Genomic DNA, 24675 nt, shown 5'->3' with positions numbered 1-24675 from the left:
GCTCCTAATTTTGCTTAATAGGTAGCCAGTGGCAATCTCAAGTTCCTCCATTCCAGTCTCAGTGACTAACGTCAACTCTCAGACCACACATTATACCTCACCTAATGTAAAAATACACCGTCACAAAGTGGCTCAGAAAAGGCTTAAAGAGGCTGCAGAGTTGAGAGAAGCCGTGCTGAAGTCAGAACCAAGGGTGAATCTGTAGGGAGCCCAGGATAAGCCTCCTTAACCACAGGCAGCCACAGAGCCTGCTTAAGCACAGAGGTGTCCAATGCAGGTCCTGATGGCAGCCCATCAGCTTGAGGGTCAGTTGGAAGTGGGCTGCGTGACACCAGCAGGAAGACTGCATTTGAGACTAGACTGGTTACAGGACAACAGTGGCTGTCAGCCTACTTGCTCCCTTTCAGTCTTGGAGGGATTCTTTCTTTTCTCTTCCAGGGCCTCTCACTGACCTGGAGCTCGTTGGTTGGGCTAGACTCGTGAGGAGTAAGCTCTGCAGAGCTGGGATTGCCATGCACATGTGTGCATGTTTTCACAAGGGTGCCGGGGATCCAAACGCCAATGCTCCTTGCTTGTACAGCAGGCCCTCTACCAAGCAAGCCAGCTCCCCGGGTCACTAAAAGCTCTTTAAAAAAAACAAACAAGCAAAACTGTTGTCACAACATCATGATTGTGCCTAAAAATAACAATGATCTCATAATGCCGTGTTATTGTCCAGACAGCAATCCACTTCCCAAATATGGAGACCTTTAGTAAATCTAAAAGAACACAACAAAACAAAACACAAAACCAGTCAAAAATGTTATCTTCAGGGGCTGGCAAGATAGCTCCATGGTAAACAGTACGTGCTGCGAGCTTGAGGACCTGAATGCAGACCTCTAACACCTGTGTAAAACACACACACACACACACACACACACACACACACACAGCATGCCCACAATATGCTTACAGCATCAGCAGAAACAAGTGGATCCAGGGAACTTGATGACCAACCAGACTACCTGACATGGAGAAAATGGAGAGCTTCAGGTTCCCTGAGAGACAGTGAATCAGGGGGACAAGACAAAGAGCATTGGAGGAAAGTACCAGTGTCCTCCTCTCGACTCTGCCCACGCATCCATAGGTGTGCCCAGCATGGGCACATCAGCGAGCACACACGCCAACACAGATTTACGCCTTCGTTGATAAAAAGTTTTTTTTTTCTTACAGGAAATGAGGATAAAATAATGGAAAACTAATTTCAGGTGATAGGAAAAAAATTACTTCAGGTCTTCGCTGTGTTTCCCGAGACCGCCCCTCATAGCCAGGGATGTGTACTTAGCACCTCCCCTACTTCCGCCTCTTATGGGCAAGTGTGCCTTGGTGCAGCAGAACCCAGAACCTTCCTTTCGTGATATAGCAGGGCTTTCTACTATGTTGCTAACAGTTGCTTGACAAAAATGTGTGTGGGACACAGGTTTTTCTGAGATTGTTGATTGAGCGCATAATTTAAAAGTCAGAATATTAAATAAACATCTCTGTCCTTTCTTCCAGCAGGCAGCCCAGAGAACAGCTCTCCGCGCTCTATCTGACAGGTACATTTTGTCATTTTTATGAACTATAAATTGCTTTATGAAACATTGAGCCCTATTTATTGTGGCATATAATTCATAATCGGATTTTGTCCCTAAAGAATCTGTGAACTGGGATGTTAAACATTCTGCGTGCCTGGATTTGCCGTGCGTGCATGGGGTTTATTACTGCAGAAATCGTCTTGTTGTATTTCACATAAAGTATGAAGAATCCCTTGTTGTGCTGTGAAACAAGAGACCAGAAACTTGGGGGGAAGGCCTGAGTGGTGCAGTAAATTCTGAACTTTGGAGTTGGTTGAGAGCCAAGCTCATTTTTCAGCAATAAGTACTTCATTTATTTTGAGGTGTTTTCTTCACTCTTTCCATATCTTTTCACCCAGAGGACTCTGTCTTTTGATAAGATTTCCTCTTGAGTTGTATGCCTATAAGCCAGCCACTCGCGGTCTCCTGCCTGACTTCTTAGGTCTTGACTTGTTCCTCCTGCCTTGTGTTACTCAACTGGAATTTTCACCCTACTTTTTCTGAAAGGAGAGTGCCAAATGGAGAAATATAGATTTGCTTTCTATAACAGACGAAGGTTGCAGGGGGAAGGGGAGCGGGGGATGATGTGTCTCAGCTGACTGACACATACCTCAATATGGGCTAAGCAGCCTTTGCCCCTCCCTTCCTTCTGACTTCAGCTCGGCACTCCTCCCAGGTACAGTTTCTCGCTTAGATGAATTATCTGAAGCATGTGGGTGAAAACCATGTCCTCTGAGGAGGCCTGAACCTAAGTTTGTTTATTTCAGCTAAAGAGCCTTTGCCCAGTGACAGCCACCTAAGTGTGCCTGCTCTGAGAGCAGCTGCCGTGTGATACGGAGCTCCTGTTGGGAAGCCCACAATTCCTGGGCCTTTTGATCAGGGAGATCAAACTCAGAGAGAAAAACCCAGGATCCAAACTCACTATGTGACATAATCAAACTCTCCCTACACATATTTCTCTCTTCGTTTTATCTTCTCTCTGGAAATGAGAATCTTTTGACTTAAATGCTTTGAACAGCAAGGGAAACTTAGATTCACACAATGACCTTTACTAATACATGTAATACTTCCTTTTGGGGGGTACAATGAAAAACTTGTGATAATATAATATAATACAATATAATATAATATATATATGATAATATCAGTGTTTCTAGAGCCCTGATGGTATACTACAAACCACTGATTTACACCCTTTGGCTGGATGAAGTTTCTAATATAAAAATATATACTTGATAAAAACTATGGATATATACAGTGAGAAGCATCATGACAACCTTTGTCAGAATGAACCAAACCGTCTTTTAAGAAAATAGGCATTCCCTTTAAAGTCGTACAGGATGCATCAGAAACTAGTTGAGACATTCAAAGGTTTCTCCTCAAATGCCTTAGCCCTGGGAAGCCAGTGTGGCTAGATCTTAATGAGGAACCCTTTGTTTGACCTCTTTCTTATTTTCTCACTAAAAAACCCCTGTCAAGCTAGTGCCCTGCCCAGAAGCAGGGGTTCCCATTGTCACTGTTCCTCTGTTCCCCAGTATAGTAGGGATATTCCCCTATTCAATCCAGAAGGTTTTTACTCAGAATTAGAGGAACTAGCCTCACTTCCAGGTGATGACTTGGGTTAACGCACTGCTCTGGTGATGCAATGGTGAGAAGCTCCTGTCTCCATATTTCTCGACATGCAGAGCCACTTGAGAGTCGTGTTTTAAGCCTGTAGGCGTGTCTAGCCTTTTGACGTTGTGACACAACATTATGACAAAATTTGTGTTCAGAAATTAAATAACTGAGTTACCATTAAAAAATGTTTTAAGTGAGCTTAGGAGTCTGTGTTGGTTGCGTTGGTAGCCGTCCCTAGGCACATGTAGATCATGGCTGCAGGTTGGTCACCCCTTTAAGGTATGAAGATAAGGGTGCCTTGGGCAAACTGAGATCTTGTGGTTGGCTTGTTTAGCTCATCAAGAATTTTACCCCTTCCTCCTTCTCTGAACACATTCTGTTTTCTGGGGCATACATGAGAGCATTTGAAATCATTTGAAGGATGTTCACTGTGTTGCCCTGGCTTGCCTCAGTCTTGCTGTGTAGACTAGGCTGGCCTTGAAGTCATAGGGATCCACCTGCCTCTGCTTCCTGAGGTGTGTGCCACCACATGCAGCTCTTATATTGTATTCCAGGCCAACCAGGACTACATAGCGAGACCCTGGTTTGTTTGTTTGTTTTTAAGAGAAAAATAAATTATAAAAACTCTTCAAAATTGGGACTTAAAAACAACTACTGAATTCTTTGGATTCATTGTTGTCTAGTTTTTTGAAAATTAGAGAATAGTAACTGGGCACATATCAGCTGTCTTTTCCTATCATATTACTTAATATTTTGAATAAACCAATGTTTTTCAAAAAAAAACATTGTACCTTAGGTCCACATCATTGTATTAAAAAAAATGAATGAAATGTATGCCCTGGCAGTGCTGAAGCATGCATGGGCAGCCCGTATATGGTGGTTCTGTTGAGCTTGTCCATATTGGGTTTCATGGTCTAAGTTGATGAGGACAACTGACCAGGTCTCTTCCTCTAGAGGGCACCAGATCTCATTACAGATGGTTGTGAACCACCATGTGGTTGCTGAGAATTGAACTCAGGACCTTTGGAAGAGCAGGCAGTGCTCTTAACCACTGAGCAATCTTTCCAGACTTGCTTAATATTCTCTCTGTCAGATTTTGGTCACCCCAAATCATGGCTTGTTCACAGTAGCTTCTTAAAGCATGGAATAGTCTATTAATTACTGGTTGCTGTAACAGCCTGTCTGATAAAAACACCTTAAGGAAGGAAGGGTTTATTTGAGCTCATAATTACTTAGCATCACGAGAAGAAAGCCATCATGGCAGGATCTTGGAACAGCCAGTCAATCTTGTCCCTGGTCAGGCAGCAGGTAGCAGTGACAGCATTCACTTCCTCCTTCTTCTTTGGTCTGGGATTGCAGCCTGTGAAAGTGAGCTGTCCTCAGTTGAGGTGGGTCTTCACACCTCTGTTAACCTGCTTTTGGCCTTCCCTCAAGGCATGCCCAGAAACGTGTCTCCTAAGTAATTCTATGTCCTGTTGAGTTGACAATGCAAACCATCACAGTCCATCCTACACCGAATTATAGAGACCCTTCTGACATTCTAAACTTTATTTGGTTTTAGCCTGTTATCACTTCTTTCTATAAAATTCCATAACAATTACACAGCATTTCCATTTTTATGCAAATGACAAAGCCCTTTTCAGACCTCGCCTGTTTTCTAAGTTCTTTGATTCTAGAATTGAGAAGAGAGGCCCAATTGGCTCCAACCATGCTTCCTTGGACCCCTTACTCTTCTTTGGAAACTCCACCCCCAAATCATTGCCTAACCATTTGCTCTCAGCTTTGAATAGCTCATGGGTACAGTGATGTTTACCAAGGGTGGCATCATGATCTTGATGAAAAAGCAGGGTTTTGCTGACCAGATTGTTGGGAAGATCTGGATTTGCATTGTAAGGTCAGCTGAAAGAAAGCCCTCCAATGCTTTGACACCTGGTCCAACAAGACCAACTATAGGGAAAGGAAAGGAACGAGTTTCCCATTTCCTTCCTAAGATAGAGAGGAGTTCTCATGCCTCTTGGGTACTAATGGTTGTCATGATATCCAGGGACTTTGTGAAGAGTCTCCTTTCCATCCTTTCCTATCTCAGAAGTTACCTGGTTTGTCTTCTAAAGACACATCCTACCCACTAAAGAGGCACAAGTCCAATATTTAATCATATAGAGGAAACTTTTTAAAGTGAAGTTTATCTTTTTTACTGTACATTTTAAATTATACATATTCATAGGCATGATATGTTGATACATGAGCACTTTGTGTGATATTTTACTTAAATTCAGAACATCTTGGAGCTGGGTAGATATCTAAGTAGTTAAGAGAAGATGCAGCTTTGATTTCCAGCCCTCCATGGTATCTTACAACCCTCTGTACCCCAGATCTAGGGGATTCAAGAGGCATGCACCTGGTACACATAGATGCATGCATGCAAGACATTCATACACATAAAAGTAAAGTGAATTTTTAAAAAACTTAAGGTATCTATCTCCTCAGACATTATTTCTTTGTTGAAAATATTCAAACACCTTTACTGTAGCTTTTTTAATGATTTTTTTTTTTACATTTTGTGTTTGTGCGCACATGTCCACGCCAGTCTGCTTGTGTGTGGAATCGGTCCTCTCCTTCCACCCTGGTCTTGGTCTCAGAGATCAAGCTCGGGTCATCAGGCTTCGTGAGAAGTAACTTTACCCCTGGAGCCATGTCTTTAGCCCCATTCTAAGTTTTCCAAATGCACGCAGTCCGTCATCATTATCTGTAGCCAAGCTACTGTGCCCTGGTGTGCTGGAGGTTAATACCCAGGCCAGCTGCTCCAAAGTTTGGGGCGTCTCATAATCAATAAACAGTCTTGGAACATTAAAGATAGAATACATCCATTGCCTAGCTTTAGAAAAACCACATCAGATATCGACCCTAGCAATGGACTTTGTGTGTAGTTCAGTCCAGATAGTCACAGCAGAGCACACCAGGCCGTATGAGAAACTGGACAGCGGCCAGTTCACCCGGACCTCCCCCGAGACAACAGCATGTGTTGTAGGAGGATGGACTGGTATGGGTTTTGTTCTTTTCTACACTCGGCTGTAGGTTTTCCTTTTATATTTTTGAGAAGTATGAGGCCCACTGGTGTCCCCAAATGATGGAATCAAGAGGCAAACCGGGGCAGGAGGTGGCAAAATTCTTGAGGAGATAAATAAGCCAATTATTAGATATTAGTTTGCACAGGTGTTCTGTCCTCATCCTCTCAAGTGCTTTCTTCTTGTGGGCTGCTGTCCTTGTTGGGCGTGAGGACAGATGAAGGAATGAGGGGTAAATGGACACTTGGTTTATGTATAAAGGTGCAGAGTCCGCACTGCAAAAGCTACCGCATTATTGGTAACATGGAGAATATGCAAAGGGCTGTTAGGAAGGAAGGATGTGTATGCAGCGTATGAAGAGCCTTGGGTATGATTAACTTCTCTCTGGAAGTAGTAAATAGCAGACAACTCTGATCAGAAGAGAGATTCGTGTGATTTATCAATCCGAGCGACTGTTCATTTGCAGAGAAGCTGGAGGTCAATCTGGAAGTCTACGGCCAGAGGAGCATGAGGAAATTGCCGGGACTAAGAAGTTAATCATACCCTGAGACTGCTTCCATCTGTCTTGGGGCGACAGAGCCTCTGCACGGAGAGCAGGCATGCTTTATAGCAGCAGATCAGGAATTAATATTTTCTGTGGAACCTCGGGCATCATTTGCAGCAACTTGGGTTTTATAAAAATGGAGCATAATTTTGTATGAATAAATCACGCTCTGTTAGAAATGTGAGAGTCTGAAAAAAAATTGCTTGATTTAAAAAAAATAGAAGAGGAAGAATCAAGAAAGCCAACATCCACGCAGCCGTTGAAGCAATGGCACTTGGAGGGCAGGGATGGCCATGTGCTTAAATTGTGCATATAATCATTTTCTAAAATGCCAGTGTGCAACTCCAGCCATGGCTACATTTTTATAGCTTTGGAGACACATCACCCGGCTATAACCTGTCTGCCCATCTGGCAGATTCTCAGATCCAAGATCCATTTATATTGAAATCCAAACAACTGCCATGGATTTATTCATTTATTCCACCATCCTCACTGAGCGCATGCAGCATGCTCAGCGGGGTGCAGTGCCCAGGCTGAAGTGCATTAGTTGAGAAGGGCTTCTGCTCAGGGCTTTGGCAGCCAGAGGCCGGCCGGGTGTTGGTTGGGTTTACAAAGAGGGAGGCCTGGTTCTGCTCATGTGCTGCTGCTTTCCAGTTTTCCCTTTCGCAGATAAATTTCATGCATGGAGTCCTATTTTCCGTGGGGAAGTCTAGAAAGAAATGGAGTAAATGACAAATAGCCTACAGTTTCGGGAACTCCCACCTAGAGAGTGGAAGGTGAAATGACCTGTGTCCAGAAACACGTCCCTGTTTGGAGGGACTGGCTGGCGGGCACTTCTTCTCCAGCCTCCTCTTGTGGCCCCCTAGTCAAAGTGGCCGGCTTCAGCTAGGTAAGGGAATTTAGTGAGTTGGAGAGGGCCGCCAGCTTTCAAGTGTGCTCCAGGTTCTGTTCTCTCCAATGGGAGAGGAGAACCACAACGGCTGTGCACTGCTACTAATCGGTCCCTTCTTTTGGAAACATTTTACATGTATTTATTTATTTATCATGGATGCCTGTGTCTCTCAGAGGGCAATTTGAGGAATGTGATGCTCTCCTTCCCCCTTGTAAATCCTGAAGAATAAACTCAGGCTCAGTGACAAGGACCTTTACCTGCTGAGCTATCTCGCTGGCCCAGTTGATCACTAAGCAACACAAAGAAGAGATGGGGCACTTTTAAGGAAGTTTTAAGCTCACAGCTCTGACTGTTAAAAGTGGCAGGGTTCTATCAACCATGCCTGTGGGGCTCATGTTCTCCAGTGTCTTTAACACAAAGGATTCCTAGTCATGACGATTTGGGATAGCATGCACGTCACAGGTTTGCAAAGAGCATTGCCATGTAGAAGCTCTGTCCCATTTATTCTATCATTTTATAATCTTCAGAACAGTCCTGAGAGGTGTGTGGAACCCTGGAAACAAAGGTGAATGTAAACTCAACCACGCGCAGGTGGTATGACTCACCCAGGGGCCACACAGAAGCAAGTGGCCCAGCTGTGATTAGAACTCAGGTCCAACCAGTGCAGTTTCACCTTCCTCCACACAGCAACAAAACAACAAAGCAAACTTTGAAATGTCAGGGACCTCTCTGCTGTAGACATAGCCTCCTCTTGCATCCGTGTGTTATTTTTGCCTTAGTCATCTCTTTATCGCTAGATAAACCAGGGGAGAAATTATTGGGTGGATAAATGGATGCATAAATGAACGAACGAATGAATGAATGAATGAATGTGGTTACATTCTGGTGTCTGAAGACACCAGATTCTGCTGTCTGTGGCTCCCAATCCCCAGGTGCTTAGAACGTGGCAAAGAAAGTAGAGTTGTGTGTATATGGTATGTATAGTGTTCTCTTGGAACAGTTGTGTGTCAGCATGCTGAGGGCGTCACTGATACTATTCATTTAATCCTCACCATAACCCTCTCAGCAAGGAAGAAAGGATTCGACATTAGGGCTATAAAGAGACGCTGTTGTCAGTAGGATTCCATTTCTCTTCATATTCTAAACTGCTTTCACTAAAATCCTTCTGCATCTGGGTTTCTATTAATAGACCCAGGCAACTTTCTTCTGCATCTCAGAGCACCAAAACAATCGGTCTGACCCTGGAGTCGATGCCTTTAGCCACTTCAGTAAGCAGAGCCCCTGCCCCCGTCAAGTCATGAGGAAATCAGTGACCTAGGCAGGGCATGTGAAGGAGCAGAGTCCTTTCAGAGCACAGAAAGGGGAACTGAGGGATATTTTGAGCGTGACACGAAGGAAAATTATATTAATGGCTATGAACGGGCATGGAGTGGAGCAGAGAACGAGGAAGCAGCTGCAGGGCGGCCAGAGAGTACTGGCTTTGCCCTGTGTGGGGTGGGGGTGGGACCAGCTCCACATAGCAATCCCAGCAGCTCCTCAGAATGGGAGCCCCATCTTAAAGAGTGGGTATTGCTCTGTACAAACTGTCATGTAATCCTGAGCAACCGCTTGCCTTTTTTTTTTTTTACTTATTTTTGTTTGTTTGTGTTTGTGTGTGAATATGGGCATGCACAAGCACACACAAGGTGTGTGAATGGCAGTCACAGTGAGCGGGGTCCGGGATTGAACTCTAGAAGTGTGTTCACTTGCCGAGCCATCTCTGCAGCCCCTGCATGCCTCTTAAAACCAAACAGTCCAAGAGTGTGTGCATCCTGCTCCAAGCCTCCTGACCCAGCCGTCCCTGACCTCTCTCCTCTTTGGTAGACATCACAGAACAAAGCAAGTAGGACAGTGAGAATTGGGTAAAGCAGTCAACATCTGGGCCTAAACTTTTCCAGTTACAATAAGCAGAGCAATGACCGTGGCCTCCCTCTAGGCTTGTGGACGGGTGCTTTGTCCCTCTACCTGCGGAGAGATAACCCCACTGCCACAGCATTTGGGAACACCTGTCACCCGGGTACCAGGGGATGCTCTTTGTCTCAAGTCCTCCTAGAGGTTTAGCACCCAGAAGAGAAAAATAGAACATGGGTCTGTTGGGAAGCCATAACCAGCCGTAACAGCTTGTCTGTCCATCCAAGGAAAGCTGGTATCAGCAAGTCTCCACAAACAGCCCTGACTAGTTCTCACCCGCTCTTGTGTAACATGCTCTAACCTAGCCTGTTCTCGCCTAGGGCCCTAGATGAGGTCCATGCATACCTCTGGTAGACTGGCCACAACTGTGTTTCTAGCATCATCATCTTACTTCGTTCATGTAGAAGACATTTTCTGACACTCTTCCGGATGACCGCTCAAGAACTGGCCCGGTTTTCTTACTATAGAGCAAATACTCCTTATTATTTCTAAATCAAACCACCGTTCTCAGGTAGAGCACCTTGTGGGGCCGTGAACAGAGCCATGTGTGCTAAATCTCTCTGGTCCTTAACAGGGCCCTGTGATATCCATCGGCACTCACAAGCAGAGACCCTTCGCTTTGCTCCCCCCCCCCCACTCCTATAGGGCCATCACATAATTGTCCCTCACAGCCCTTGGGTGGCCGTTAGCCCAGTCAACTGCATTAACACGACATTAACAAGGGGGGCACCCACAGGCTAGAGGATCTAAAGCTCAGCTTTAACACACACACACACCCAGTACTGATTTCCACAATAAAACTAAATGGCTCCAGAGAAGCCATTGAGTCGTATCAGGTAAATAATACACAGTTTAAAAGGTCCCAAACATGCATTTCACGCAACAGAAGAGAGTCCAGGAAGAAGTTACAGGCTTCTGAGTAAATAAATAACGAGTTGTATAAAGCCACTAATTGCTCTTTAAAATGGTTTAGTGGGTTTGAGAGTGCTGGAGGATTAATACAGACTTGTCACCTGATGTCTGGCCAGGGAGGAGTTAGCCCCAGGGTCCTCTGGGTGAAAGTGCTTTAACCCGTTAGTTAATGCCCAAAATTGCCATGAGCTCATGGGTGACATAAGCTGAAGTGTACATAGAGGAACTTTGACTTCTTTATAAAGAATAATAGGGGGTGATGTCTGTGACAACATGCATTTGCTTAATACTAGTGACATGCATGAGGAACATGGTTAAAATATGTGATATGTATTTGCACAGTGATATATAGATATATAAATATATATGAAAATGCTCTATTTTTCTCTAAAATTTTCATATATATGTATATATGTGTGTGTGAATATATATATATATATATATATATATATATATATATATGAAAGTAAATAGGCCTGCAGATACAGGCTGAGATCTCTAATCCAAATATCTCAGATCCAAAATGCTCCAAATTCCAAGATTTTTGGAGCACCAACTTAACACCACAAGTGGAAGATTCGCTGCTACGAAACCTTGCTTCATGTATAGCATTACCTAAAACACCACCCCAGATTGCCTTCAGAATCTCTGTATAAGTATATTTGAAACAATTTACTTTACATGTAGACTTGGGTCCCAGTGCCAAGACATCTTCCCACCCCAGCTCTCTGTCTCTGTCTCTGTCTCTGTCTCTCTCTCTCTCTCTCTCTCTCTCTCTCTCTCTCTCTCTCTCTCTCTCACACACACACACACACACACACACACACAACACTGAATCATCTGAAGAAGAATTGAAGTCTGAAAGCATTCTAATGTCGGAAATCTGGGAAGCTCCAAGGTGGCCTCTCCTGCATAGCAGGAGATCAGTGTCCCTGCGTGGCTTTGAGGTCCTGGGGTTCCCATTGAAGCACTCTTTGCTCAGATAGGATTAGAAGTGACCCTGGCCTTCTAGAGTGAGATGAAGCAGAGGCTAACTCACTGCCCATCCTGCTCCTCCAGCTGCAGTGACTGCTAGGGAGCACAGCTGATTGGCACCTTGTTCATCTGTGCTGCTGTGTTCTGTAAACTCTCAGAAGGGCCAGAGGGAGCCAGGTCCTCAGGCTTCAGTGACAGGACGATTGAACACACTGCCCTTGGCTCGTCTCACCCAACATCATCCCGCATTGTGTTCCCTCGCTGCTGAATGCATCCTCTCGGGCTTTTGATAAAGTTCCCAGAGGCAAGATATTTAAACCACAGGCTTTTTTTTTTCTTAGTCTTTGTCACTTGGTCAACAAGTCCTGTGCCTTTGAACACCTTTGTAGTTGTCCCTTCTACACCAAGGGTAGTGGATGTTCTATGTGTCTCCTGTTTATGTCTCATTTAATTTTACTTAAATTTACATAAAATGGTTGCCTTAGGGTTTATATTGCTGTAAGGCGACAACATGTAAAGAAAACATTTCATTGAGGGTGGCTGGCTTACAGTTTCAGACGTTTAGTCCGTTATCATCGTTGCGGGGATCATGGGAGCGTGCAGGCAGACATGGTGCTGGAGAAAGAGCTGAGAGTGCTACATCTTGCAGATATCAGGAAGTTGACTGACTCTCACACTGAGAGAAGCTTGAGAAAAAGATCTCAAAGCCTGCCCCATGGTGACACCTTTCCCACAAAGCCACACCTCTTAATAGTGCCACTCCCATGGGGGGAGTATTTTATTTCAAACAACCACAATGGTACATGTGGCTTTTCAACACAAGAGCCAAGAAAAAAGTTATTGTATAACAAATATATTTTTTCTGTCATAGCTATGTATTAAAAAATAGAACTTTATAACTACATATTTATGAGAGAGACACTCCCCTATACTTTGTTGCAAACTGCTTTGATTATAGACTACTGCCCTGCAGGAAATGTGTTACTATGTGGTAGTTGCTGGCCAGTTGTTTCAGAATGTTTAAAGTGACCACCAGTGAAGGTATGGCGTATAGTTGTCACCTGCTTTGAACTTCAGCATATGTAGCTGTCATTCTCGGTGACCCCAGTGTGATCAGTTCAGCAGAACACAAAGGAGATCCCAGGGTAAGAAATTGTATTAGGTGGGGGACTATGTGAGTATGGAGGCCCGGAAACAACCTCAGGAGCTGTCTACCTCACGTTTTGAGGCAAAAGTCTCTTACAGGGCTGGAGTTCTGTTTGTCTAGGCTGGCTGGCCAGGGACCCTAGATGATTTCTCCTGTCTCCCCAGAGCTGAGATAACAGCTAGACCTGACTTTTTCACCTGGGTGCTGGGGATGGCACCGAGGTCCTTATGTTTGCACGGCAAGCACTTTACCAACTAAGCTGTCTTCCTCAGCCCACCAATAGTCCGTTTGACAAGAGCAGCTCTAAAAACACCATGTCTTTAGTGCACACATGGTTCTGAGCACGGCTGTCACTGTCAGTGCCCCAGAAAGCCAGTGAGAGAAATATGCAGAACCGTGTGGTGAGCCATTTCATAGGCTGGGGTTATTGTTTCGTGTTTTGTTCAAAACTCAAACTACTTAGTTGTTTAAAATGGGAATCTATTTAAATCATTTCAGCAGTTCCTTTTTGGATTGAGATCTCCCAAGTCCATAGAGTCCCCGTTCTCTGGCTTTCTGAGCCTTACAGACAGGCCCTCCATCTCCATAACTGCCCTTCCCTCTCAGAATGTCCTTTAGCCAAGCGTCTCTCTGAACTTGGGATCACACAGCCACTTAGACCTTACTGCCCAGCCAGCTGCTAACTACTGTCTCAGGGCCTGCCCCTCTCGAGAAGGCCTCCCCTCCCAGTGACCTGCTCCTTTCATTCCTTCACAGAGGCAGCCTCAGGCTAGTGCTGGCCACTTGCTCTGGCTAGCTGGCCTCCGATGACTGTGATTTGGAGCCACTACACGTCCCTGCCGCCAGGAAAGGTTAATGTGCTCCTGCTGGCTGGAGCAGCTTGACCTTTCTCTCTCTGTCCAGCTCCCTGCCCTGTGCTGATCCTAGGCCAGTATCTGGCAGCCACACCACATCCTCCTCTGACAGGCAACATACAGTGTCCATCTCTGCTTGCCCTGGGCAACATCAAACCCCTGCAAAGCACATCCTGCTGTTGGGGGAATCTACCAAATCCCAAGCGGATCTCTCAGCCTTGTCCCCTTCTCCACTGTGATTGTCTAGTTTCCTTTTGTGTGGTTTTCTGATCATTGTTCCTCTCATCCTGAGAGATAAGATCTAGTGTGGCTGTGCTCACTGTAGTCAGTTGGGCTAAAATGTTGAAACAAGCCTGTGGAGACCAAAGTCATGGCCCCTCTGGTATATTACAGGCTAGGTCGGCCTGCTTGCTGGTCCTGGTGTAGCAAATCAATGGGGCTTTCTGAAAAGCTGCCCAGGCTGAGAGTCTGAGGCCCTGCCGCTCCCCCATGCAGCTCTCCTTGGCTGGGTTCACTTTCTTCACAGCCAGTGAGTCAGTGAGCCACTTGAGGTCACAGCTCTTCCTCTTACCGTGGAGACACTCACCCTATTCAGCTTGCCTAATCCCAGAGCTCAAGGAAGCCAAGGCAACTAACAGTAGACACTACATGAGCATGGCAAATTGAGGTGTTAGTTACCCGAGAGGGTATCAGAAAGAGGGCCAGGCTTCGAGTCACTGTAACCGAGCTAGTTAATGTAATTGTAAAAGAATGAACGTTAGAACACAAAGGAAGCTGTTAATGTGTCCTCTCTCACAAAGGTACATGGTCTTCTGGGTTTGGGGTTTTCTCTCCTCCTGGCATAGCATGCTGGCTTGCTGTCTCCAGCTCTGTGCTGACATCTCTGTCACCATCCCATATCATCCCCAGACAGCCTTCTTCTCGGGGTGTTCCTATCCTCATCTTGCATACGGGAAACTAACGTTTCAAACTGTTGAATCACTTGCCACCCAAAGTTCATGAACACAGTACGGTGTGGTACCCACTGGAGCCAAGGTTTGAAGGGGCCTGATGTTTTTCTCTTGGCTTAGTGGCTGCACATGAATATACTGACATCTTAATGATTGCCTATGGTCCCACAACCCCACAGTCACTGCCTGCTGGCCACTCAGGTGGGGCTTCCAGTCCTGGGCCTGGCTCTGCCACAGCCGCATTATGTAGGTTTAAATTAATTCTCTGTTGCTCTATTTATCAATAAGACTCGAGAGTCAAAGACTGGGGTGAAAGCCTGCTAACTCAGAGAGGTTGAGTAGCAACTAACTGACCTTGCTTTTTGGTCAGAGACACTGGAAGAGACAGATCTCTTCCTTCATCTCAGAACCAAAAAAAAAAGAAACGCCAGACTCAGGTCCCCACCCTTTCCTTCCTGTGTGTCTTCTCTATCCAAACTGCTGGCTTCACTATGACAAATTCCAGTCGGCCAGTTGCTGACTCCACCCCCGGATTCAAGGTTTAACTTTATTGTCAAGTCTCCAGAATGTAAGAGTGTGATCAGAATATCCCACATCAAGGGCAGTGTGTCCTTGGATGGGGGAGACCTGCCGCACCACAAGCTGGTTGCCTGGGGTCTCCTTCCCTCTCCACCCTACTCAGTCCCTGAAAACAGCACATACTTCAGCTCTCCTTGAGTCGTACACAGCACGCACAAGAGGGCTACACCCAGGGCTAGGGCTGCCCTGCTCTCCTCCCCAGAAGATGGACTCAGATGGAGGCTTGTGTGGTACAACGTGCCTCACCCAGCTTGTTCCACCCAAGCAAGCAGGTCCAGGAATTTCAGCTGCCTTTCCATGCTCTGTACTTAAAATAAGAGATGACAACGCATTTGAAAAGTGCATTGGTTGGGCTTAGAGCCAGTGGTTCTCAGCCTTTCTAATGCTGCAACCCTTGAATAAAGTTCCTCATGCTGTAGTGAACCCCAACTGTAAAATTTTCGTTGCTACTTCCTAACTATAATTTTGTCTCCGTTACGAATTGTAATGTAAACATCTTTGTAGATAGCTCATAAGTTGAGAACCACTTACTTAAGCAGATTGAGGTGAGAAGGAAAAAAGACACAAGTCAGTATTGTTTCCTAAGATTTCTAGTACTGGGGAGATTTTCCCCTTCCAATTGTCTAGAGATCTCGTATCTATTCACTAGTACTTTGAAATGAAAGACAAATTGTATTCAAATATACAGCAGGTTTTCGGAATGTACACCCACCCATGTATCATTGCTTTGGAGACCAACCGTCAGCTGTGCCGACTTTCTTGCCCTTGTAAAATGCCGGTGCTAAAAAGCAGAATCAAGCACCCTGTTCCTTCTCTCCTCTTAATCCCTTACCTCCAACCTGGGACCACTGTAACAGTGATTGAAAAGGTTCAAAGGAGCAGTGGTAGTAAACACTGTCATGTAAAAGAAATTACTAATACGGCTATTCTCACCCAGAATTATTTTTATCACACAGAGCTCCAATTTAAAGTCTAGTCTCCACTGAGAATTCTTTAACCTCCCAACTGTTGCCATCTTGGTTACCTGGAGGCCGCCCAACACATTCTCCTTACCTTTACATTTCTGCCAGCAGTAGTCAAGCAGATCAGTAGCTGATAGGCTACAGACAACGCCTGGGTCCCTCCGAAGACTTGTGTGTGACTCACAAAGCTCAGTACCCTTGGCTTCTGTGACCTGGTCCCAGTGGATCTGCGATTGTAGTAGCACACGTGACCCCATATACTCAAATTTATGACTCTACCCTTCTATTAGTACAGATGAGGTTTTCTTCGCTAGGTTGACAAGGCTGTAGAGAAATCAGAACCCTTGTGCAGTGCTTGTAGCCTTCTCCATGGCACAGCTGCTAAAGTATGATAGCACCTCAGATTTTAATAAATCTCTCTTCCAGTATTTTGGCTCACATCTTGAGGGAACGATGAAGACCTGTCTACTAAACTCTTCATGACTATGACAGGCTCCTACAGGTGCCCTTATGTTTTCTGGTGCCATTGTAGGGTTTCGCTGGCAATCCACCTTCCTGTGTTACCCTTCCCTGTGTGAGCTTCTCAGCGACTCCCCATCATACTTCAGCAGGCTTTTAACTTCACCAGGTGAGGATGATGCTCGTGAAGATCTTGTACTGTGGATAGAAGAGTAGCCTCCAAAAGAGAGTGGGCGGTGAAGCCTGAACAGACAGACAGCCTTGCATGCCCCTGATTCTCTAGTGAACTGAGTGCTTCTGCACCTCCACCACCTCTACAAATTCTTCCATTATAGCCCTAATCCACCGTCTCTTAGAATTAGGGGGTGAGAGTTTTTAGGAGGTAATTCGATTTTAAAAAGGTCATGCATTCCCATGATGCAACTAGAAAACATGCACAGCGGAGAAGTTTAATAAACACACAGTCATGGCTATAGGCATGCCAGAAAGAGCTCTCCCCAACAAATACGTGTGCTAGCACCTTGATCTTGGACTCCCCGGCCTTCAGAATGTCGAGAAGTATCTTACTTAAGCCACTCAGGCTGTAGTGTTCCTTACAGCAGTCTGAACAGACAAAGACACTACCCTAGACACTGTTTCATTTCTTAGTGAGCATACAGAGCAACAAGTATCATTGTGGTGTTTCACGCACACCTAATTCAGCAGTAGAACACTCACCTATACACTGTGTTTTTAAAGGCCAGCTGTGTCTAGTACAATAGGAAGTGTGGCCTAGTAAAGCACTCTTGCCTAGATGTGCAAGGCCTGTGTTCAGTCCTCAGCATACAGGTAAATGCATGTGGTCTAAAGAAGAGGGCTTGCTTTCCAAAGGAATTTCCTACCTTTTTGTGGACTGTGAGTAGAAGATCACAGGAAGTATGAGTATGGAAGGCAGAGGCTAGAAAGCGGAGCAGCTTTCTTTCCAATAAAATACTACCATTTACATTCCAACAACATTGCTAATAGGATAGCATCCTCCATTGTCTTTCTGTCCACATGGCCACAGAGCGCGCCAGCTGTAACACTCTGCAGACCCCTTAGTAACAGCATTCTGTCCACCTGGGGTGGGCCACATCTGCTTTGATCGATCTCTCTCTCTCTCTCTCTCTCTCTCTCTTTTTCTCTCTCTCTTATAAGCACTCTAGCCTGTTCCTGTAACCACTTGACCACTTCAGAAATCAGAAGTAGCCAGATGGTGTTTCAGCCATCGAGCCATGAACCGGTTTTATTTCAGTAGGAAGGTGATCGCATAAGGTTTGCTGCTCACCCGGAAACCCTAGGAAGCATATTAACTCTGCGTTTTGTGGCTTTGGAGTGGACTCCTGATATTTCAGCACTGTGCTCCTTTCATCTCCTGACGGTTCACACATGAACGGTTGTGTTAAGTTGCTTTTAAAATACAACTCTGGCAACTTGAAGGATGAACCCCCCAGGTCCCCAAGCTTTCCTTGTCTGTCATTAATTGTAATTAATACTCTGACCCATCATTCCAGCTAGGATCCTTCCACAGGACATTTTGAAAAAAATTCAAGGGGACAGTCTCCTGCGTGGCAGTTAGTGGTGATGCGGTTTCTGCATGTCACTCATCTTCCTGCATCACTCGTCCTCAGTTCCTGCTTTGCTGCATGCGCGCATGTGCTGTTATACAGGATGAACAAGAAAGGCCGTACACCCGAGGTTGCCAGAGTTAGCCCATCAAGATCCATTAACAATGGATAATTTCATGGTATAAATGTCTTCTTGAGGTTGCCTACTATCCGGAGTGTATCTGTTCAATCTCAACAGGTGTCCTGCATTTCATCCGGCAATCCCATACAAACCATGTTTCACTTCAAATACCATCAAAAAGGAAATGTTCTGTAAAATGGTTTGATCTCTGCTGGAAATTGCATAGGAGAAAGTCAAGGGCTGGAGCAGTGGCTCCTCCATTCAGAGTGTGTGCTGCTCTGAATACTGTATACCGTATACTCTGTATACTGACCTGAGCTCAGTCCCCAGCACCCACAGAGGGTGCCTTACATCTGTACTCGTGCATATACCCACACACATACACGTAATTCCTAAAAACAAAGTAATAAATGTTTGACTTAGAAAAGAAACAAGAAAGGGAAATGTTGAGATCTCGAAGGGGTGTGCAGCAAGGCGTATGTGCAACACCAGCATGCCCTGCTTTTCCATGCCTTCCTTTATAACTGATTTCCCCGATTTTCAGCTCCCTGCAGGTGCTGGGCCTGTTTGGAAATCTAGCTGGAGGTTGCAGTTTGGGGCTCCTGGCTGACCTCCTTCCTCTCCCCTCCTACAACACATGCTCTCATAGGAAACATCAGACTCCCACTTTCTTTGAAGTGTAGGCTACTTCTGCACCAGTACCATGTTCATTTGGAGCGCTATTCTATGTAGTATGTTTGCCAAGTTAGCCATGCAAAGTACTGTCTGCTTCCGAAAAAGCAGAAGCCACTGAGATTTTCAGATCTGTTTCCAGTTGTGTTCAGGCTAAAGAGATTTTCCCGTTGACCTCTAATCACAGCGGGCTATAAGCAGAGGGCCTTGCTCCCAAGTAATGGCCTTGGTACTGAGAGATCCTCATTAGTAGACTGTGTGGGTGATGCTTTCCTTCAAAGTCTGTTTCTTAAGCGCTGTTACTCCCTTGGATATCACATCATATTAATTATTCATTGGCTAACTTTTTTCCAGCAGTAATTAATGAGATAAGTTACACAATGGAAATTGTAGTAAATATAATATAAGGCAATTACTGAAGTAGTAATTTTCATTCATAATTATTTTAATTACATGAGAGCCAGCTTATTTCAAGCCCTGCCTCCACTGAGCTTCTAAAGCTGTCTCCCAGACGTTTTCTCCCACCTCTACTTTAGTGAGCAGGCAGGGGCATTCAGGCAGATGGGTAGCCGGGAGGCACTAGACAGGGCCTGGGCCCTTCGGAAGGCTGATATGTCAGGATCCTGGCTTCAAAAGGAAGACAAAGGCTGAAGAAATCTATGGCTGCCAGCAAGAACAGCTAGATACCTTTCTACTCTCACAGGGCCCTGAACTCAACTATCTGTCCACACACACACACACACACACACACACACACACCTGACTAGTGCTCCATGGTTGCCATCTTGAAATTCATAATTAATTTTGTCTTTGATTTGTAAGTGAGGTCCGGTGCAGCAATGGAGCACATTCCGGAACATTTAGCCTCTTCTCACATCCACCAGCTCCCCTGCCCAGCCCCCTGACCCCACCTAGCCTCCCTCTGTCCATCCTACACCACTGCCATCATGTACCACTTTTCATAAGGGCATAAGTACATGGCAGGGCCAACCAGCACACCTGGGCCCACACACGGCAGCCGTGTTCTGCCGCGAGATGTCTACATGATTGCATTTCCGGTGCGAGGCTGGGTGGGACTGAACTTCTCACCACCCAGATCTGGGAGCCTAGTACACCGCAGTGAGAAGGTCACAGTACCGCTGAGAGCCCAGAGCGCACAACATAGATAGCAAATAAAAAGGCCTTGCCCAGCTGAAAGACCAGGCAAGAAGTCTGTGTGTTGCTGCCTTCATCCTGCCGTTTGCTTGAACAAAGGGCTCGTGTTTGCATCTGTTCTGCGTACTGGTGGCCATTCTTACTCCAGGGCTGTGGAAGACGGTGGTTGTGTCAACTAGCCACTAGGTATAGCCTCTCTTTTAAGTTTTTAAAATCTTAATGAGGTATGTTTTTAAAAATTCATATCTCTTTTATTATTCCAAGGTCCCAAATGCGTTTTGTTCCTAGATGATAACCTAGGCACACACTGCTCAGTGCACTAATATCTGATTAATTACCCGCCTTCTGGGAGGCTCAAACTTACCTTTCTTTCATTGAGAAAGAAGGAGCCCTCCTTAGAAGAGAGACGTTCTGATCAGGATGTCAAAGCAAAGTTGCTCATGGGGTGTGCCATGTCCACAAGGACTGTCTCTGTGCTTCCGAGTCCCTTGCCCAACCTTGGCCTGACTCTGTTTCCTGCTTCTGAGTGTGCGCTCACTGGGAAAACAGGCTGCAGCTGTACAGCATGGTTGTACCGAGCCCTCATGCATGGACTCAGCCCTACTGGAAGGGCTCCATCAGAGCAGGTGAGGCCGGGCTGAGAGCTTTATGGTATTTTTAACTATCACTGGGTGATGTCATTTCTGAGAACCATGTTGCTCACATTCCTGGGAGAGTGGAGCTAGGAGCCTCAAAGCCCAGCCTCATAGGTGTAATACTCAGGAATAACAGAGCATATGAATGATGTCAGCTGTTCAAGATGATCTCATCATCTTTTTCTTTTTCCTACCACCATCCCCCTTTACCTGCTGACAAAACAGTCTTGCTATTTGAAGCACACTGTAAAGAAACAAAGATTATTTTTATGGGCCTTTATTCAACAAGAATGTTTTCTCTGCAGTCCACCCTCACAGGTTGGGCCCAGTCCCAGGTCTAGATATAGGTACCATTTTTAATCAAGAGCACCCCTGACCTCCCCTGAGGTGTAGCCTTCTTGGTAGAGTGGGCACAAAAGGAAACACAGAAATTGCAGGAGAGCCTCCACTCTACCAGTGACTGCTGAGATCCCATCCAGTGTGCTCTTACTAAAGTGACACAAGATGGTTCTCTCTAAATCAGGTTCAGCATCCATGAATCCAGTCAACTTCAAGTGGAACGGATCATAAACGTATTTTCTCTGGTCATTATCCCCTCAGCAATACTGTATAACAGGTATTCAAAGAGCACTGATAATGCCCCAATGATAGGATTTAAGAGACATGAGAGGACATGGGAGATGGACCAGCAGGTAAAGGTGCTTGCAACCAAGCCCTACCTGAGTTTGATCCCCAGGTCTCCGACGGTGAAAAGGGAGAAAGAACCAGCTCCCTCGCTCGATCTCTGAACACCGTCTGTGCTCTGTGGCACAGGCACACACAACAAATAAATGAAGACTACATAAATCAAGTATACAAGTAGGGTCTGTGTAACTATCATGCTGATTTGTAGAAGGGACTGGGCATTAACATGATGAAAACTGGCACTCTGTGGGTGTCAGTTGCTTATAGAATTTCTCTTTTACCCGACGTAGAAAGCTAGTCAACCCCAACTTATTTTTTTCCGCCCTCTTCCTTGCCACTGATGTCTCCAAATAGAAGGACCATTGGTTCCATGAGGCTGGACAGAGGATAGTGATTCCACTCACTGGCCTGAGCCAGGTGTGGTTGCTCCCCAAACAGCTATCCCTGTGATCACTGCCTCTAAGTCACTTCCATTGCACCCACTGTGCTCTAAGCTTGCCTCTTCTCATGAAGGTTGAGATTGCTCTCCCTTGGAGTTTAGGGCTCTGCCCAGGTCCCACTGTGCCCAGGGATTCCTTCCTACAAACCTTACTCATCTTTTTCCCCTTTTTTCAGTTAAATCTAAGAATTACATCATAACACTTAGGACTCCACATTGCTAGTCCTTTCAGACCCCTCAATGACAGGGGCTTGGTTTCACTTTGTGCTTCCTGTGCCTCAGCCTCTGGGATCTGTGCCAGATAAAAATGCGTAACAAGCAGCACCAAAATTATGATGGCGGAAGAGTCCTTATGGACCCAACACTACAAGTAAAAGTCCCTAGTCAAGCATGACTGCAGACAGATCCTAAAGTCACTCTGCCTACATCTGGGAGGCAAAGCACAGCCATCCATCCGTACCCACAGAGATTAGCTCCAGGATACCCCTTGTAGATACCTACACCTACTAATTCTCAAATCCCTCATGTCTAACAGCAGAGTATGTAATAGCCACGTCCTCCCGTGTACTTTACATTCTCTATATTACTCGTGACCCATAACACAGTGACAGTGTTAAGTAGCCACCATATCACACTCATTAGGAATTAACAGGAAAATGGTCTCTACATGTTCAGTACCCATGCATGGTTAGGGTTAATATATTTTGATCACTGATTGGTTGAGTTTGTGGATGTGGAGTACCCTGTAATGGTTGACTCTGTGGATGTGGAGTCCCCTGTTGGTGTAGGAGAGTCCTCTTTCTATGTGTTGCTTTCATTGGTCAAGTAAAGAAACTGCCTTGTCCTTTTGATAGGACAGCAGCTTAGATAGGCAGAGTAGACCGAACAGAATGCTGGGAGAAAGAGAGCAGAAGAGTCAGGCAGACGCCATGGCTCTCCTCTCTGAGACGGACGCTGGTTAGACTCGTGCCGGTAAGCCACAGTCAAGTGGCAATATACATTAATGGAGATGGGTTAATCTAATATGTGAGAGTTAGTCAATAAGAGGCTAGATATAATGGACCAGGTAGTGTTTAAATGAATACAGTTTCCATGTAATTTTTTCAGGTGTAAACTAACCAGGAGCTGGGCGGCAGGAAGTGGCCCGCCATTCCTTTTACTACACCCTGTGATTGGTTAGACCTGTGGATGTGGAACCCCCATGTGCACAGGGCTGACTGTACATACAGTAGTGGCAATGTCAGTCCTTATCTAGACTCTAGAGGCCATGAAGCCAGGAACTTGGTGGCATGCGCCTAAATGCTGCATGATGCTCCTATATGCAAATATAGAAAGAGAATACAAGGAAGCATTTTGAAGCCATCTACTAACTGTTGAGTTAATAGATGTGAGTGACTAACAACCCTAGTGCAGTGGTCTCTGGCCTTTTCTTGTCCCCCAGCCGCTCAGCAGCCTGCCTGGGGAATAGGAAAGGAATTAAGAGTATAAGATAACTTTAACTTATAGATTGAAATTCTAGTACTGTCAGCATTGAGAATAAGTAAGGTGAGGGTGTCTAGTTTTGTTTTGAATTAACTATGTATTTCTTAAAGTTTATTAGAAGAAAGAAAGATCGTAGAAATCACATACTCAAGCCCTTCTCTTAACAGATATGGAAGTTGAGACCCGCAGTGAAGTATTATTAGAACTGGCCCTAGAACTCAGACATGAAGACTCTTGACTGAATGAATGGCTCTGCTGGAGTCTTTGCCAGGAAGGCCTGTCAAGCTTACCCTGTCAGTTGTCTTAATCTGTTTGCTGCTGCAATAACATAGTTTCTGAGCTTTGGTACTTTTTCATGAGAAGAGGTTTATGTGGCTCATGATTTCAGTCCCTGGCAATTCTAAACAGCACAGTGCTGGCATCTAGCAGATATCCTGCAGCTATGCTGCAGCGTGGTAGATGAGTGAGTAGAAAGGGCATGTGGGTTAAGGAGGAATCAAGAGACCTAATCCAGCCCTTCAGGGATGGGGCTAATCCCCTGAGAGCACAGTACTCCACGACCTGATCACCGTCCACCGCACTCCCTCCACCTCCGCATCGCCTCACTAGGATCCAAGCTTCTGGCCTTGGTGCGACCCATGCTCTCAGTTCCTGCAGGAGCCATAGCAGTTCTGAGCAGGTGGGATGATTAGATTGTCTTATTCACGGCAGGGCTGCCAGCATGAGAAAGATGCCCAAGACCAGCTTCCCTGCCAAGAACATCTCTACCCACTTGCCTTACCCTGTGACCAGCTCTTTGCAGGAAAACCAGAAGGGCTGACTCTCTCAGAGCCTGGAAGCTGTGTTCCCTGTCTAAACTAATGTCACTTGTCCTAACTTTGTATGCAGCTCATTTGGTCATGGCATGTGACAACATTCAAGCCAGTGAGGCAAGAGAGGTGATCTGCATAAGAGAAACCCAGCCAGAGTTTCCTTCCTCTATACCATCACTGTGTGTGATGGTTGTAGCCTCAACGCAAACCTAGAGCAGCAGAGGGAAAGACAGGGAAGCCTTGACTTCCTGGGCAGGACCGTGAACCTCTGAATTGATGAGTCCTGGAACCATTCCCTTGGGGCCTCTGGTTTTAAGACCTGTCTCTTGTGTGGGGGTTTTTTGTTTTTCTTTTTTTCTATTTGGTTATGGTCCCTGATCCCTGTCTCCAGACACACACAGTCTATCATTAATACTTACCTCATCTTTGAAAAGGCTTAAGAATGGTACTTCCCATAGACACACCTGAGTGACATTTTACTGGTTTGTCCTGAACATCCTCACCCCAGGAACAAGCCCAGCTCAGTTTACAACTGCTGACAAGTTCACAGTTTGAGCTGATTCAGCCACAAGTCTGGATCTCAGTCTG

General features: G+C 45.5%; 1 protein-coding gene across 5 annotated transcripts in view; it reads left to right on the top strand.

Moving 5' to 3' along the window:
- Aff3 (ALF transcription elongation factor 3) overlaps positions 1-24675 on the top strand; it is a 511084-nt gene that overhangs the window by 431008 nt on the left and 55401 nt on the right. For 4 of the 5 annotated variants that reach the window (XM_087898095.1, XM_087898094.1, XM_087898093.1 and 1 more), the window contains one exon: positions 1537-1577. In XM_087898095.1, the coding sequence (XP_087754221.1) occupies positions 1537-1577 (41 nt within the window). The remainder of the gene's footprint in view (positions 1-1536; positions 1578-24675) is intronic. The other variant, XM_087898092.1, reaches the window with a different exon arrangement.

This window comes from Myodes glareolus, chromosome 18 (genome assembly GCF_982192425.1).
Source record: "Myodes glareolus chromosome 18, mMyoGla1.1, whole genome shotgun sequence".
Lineage (NCBI taxonomy): Eukaryota > Metazoa > Chordata > Mammalia > Rodentia > Cricetidae > Myodes > Myodes glareolus.
Note: the sequence above shows the minus strand (reverse complement) of the source record. Positions and strands in the feature narration are given on the sequence as shown.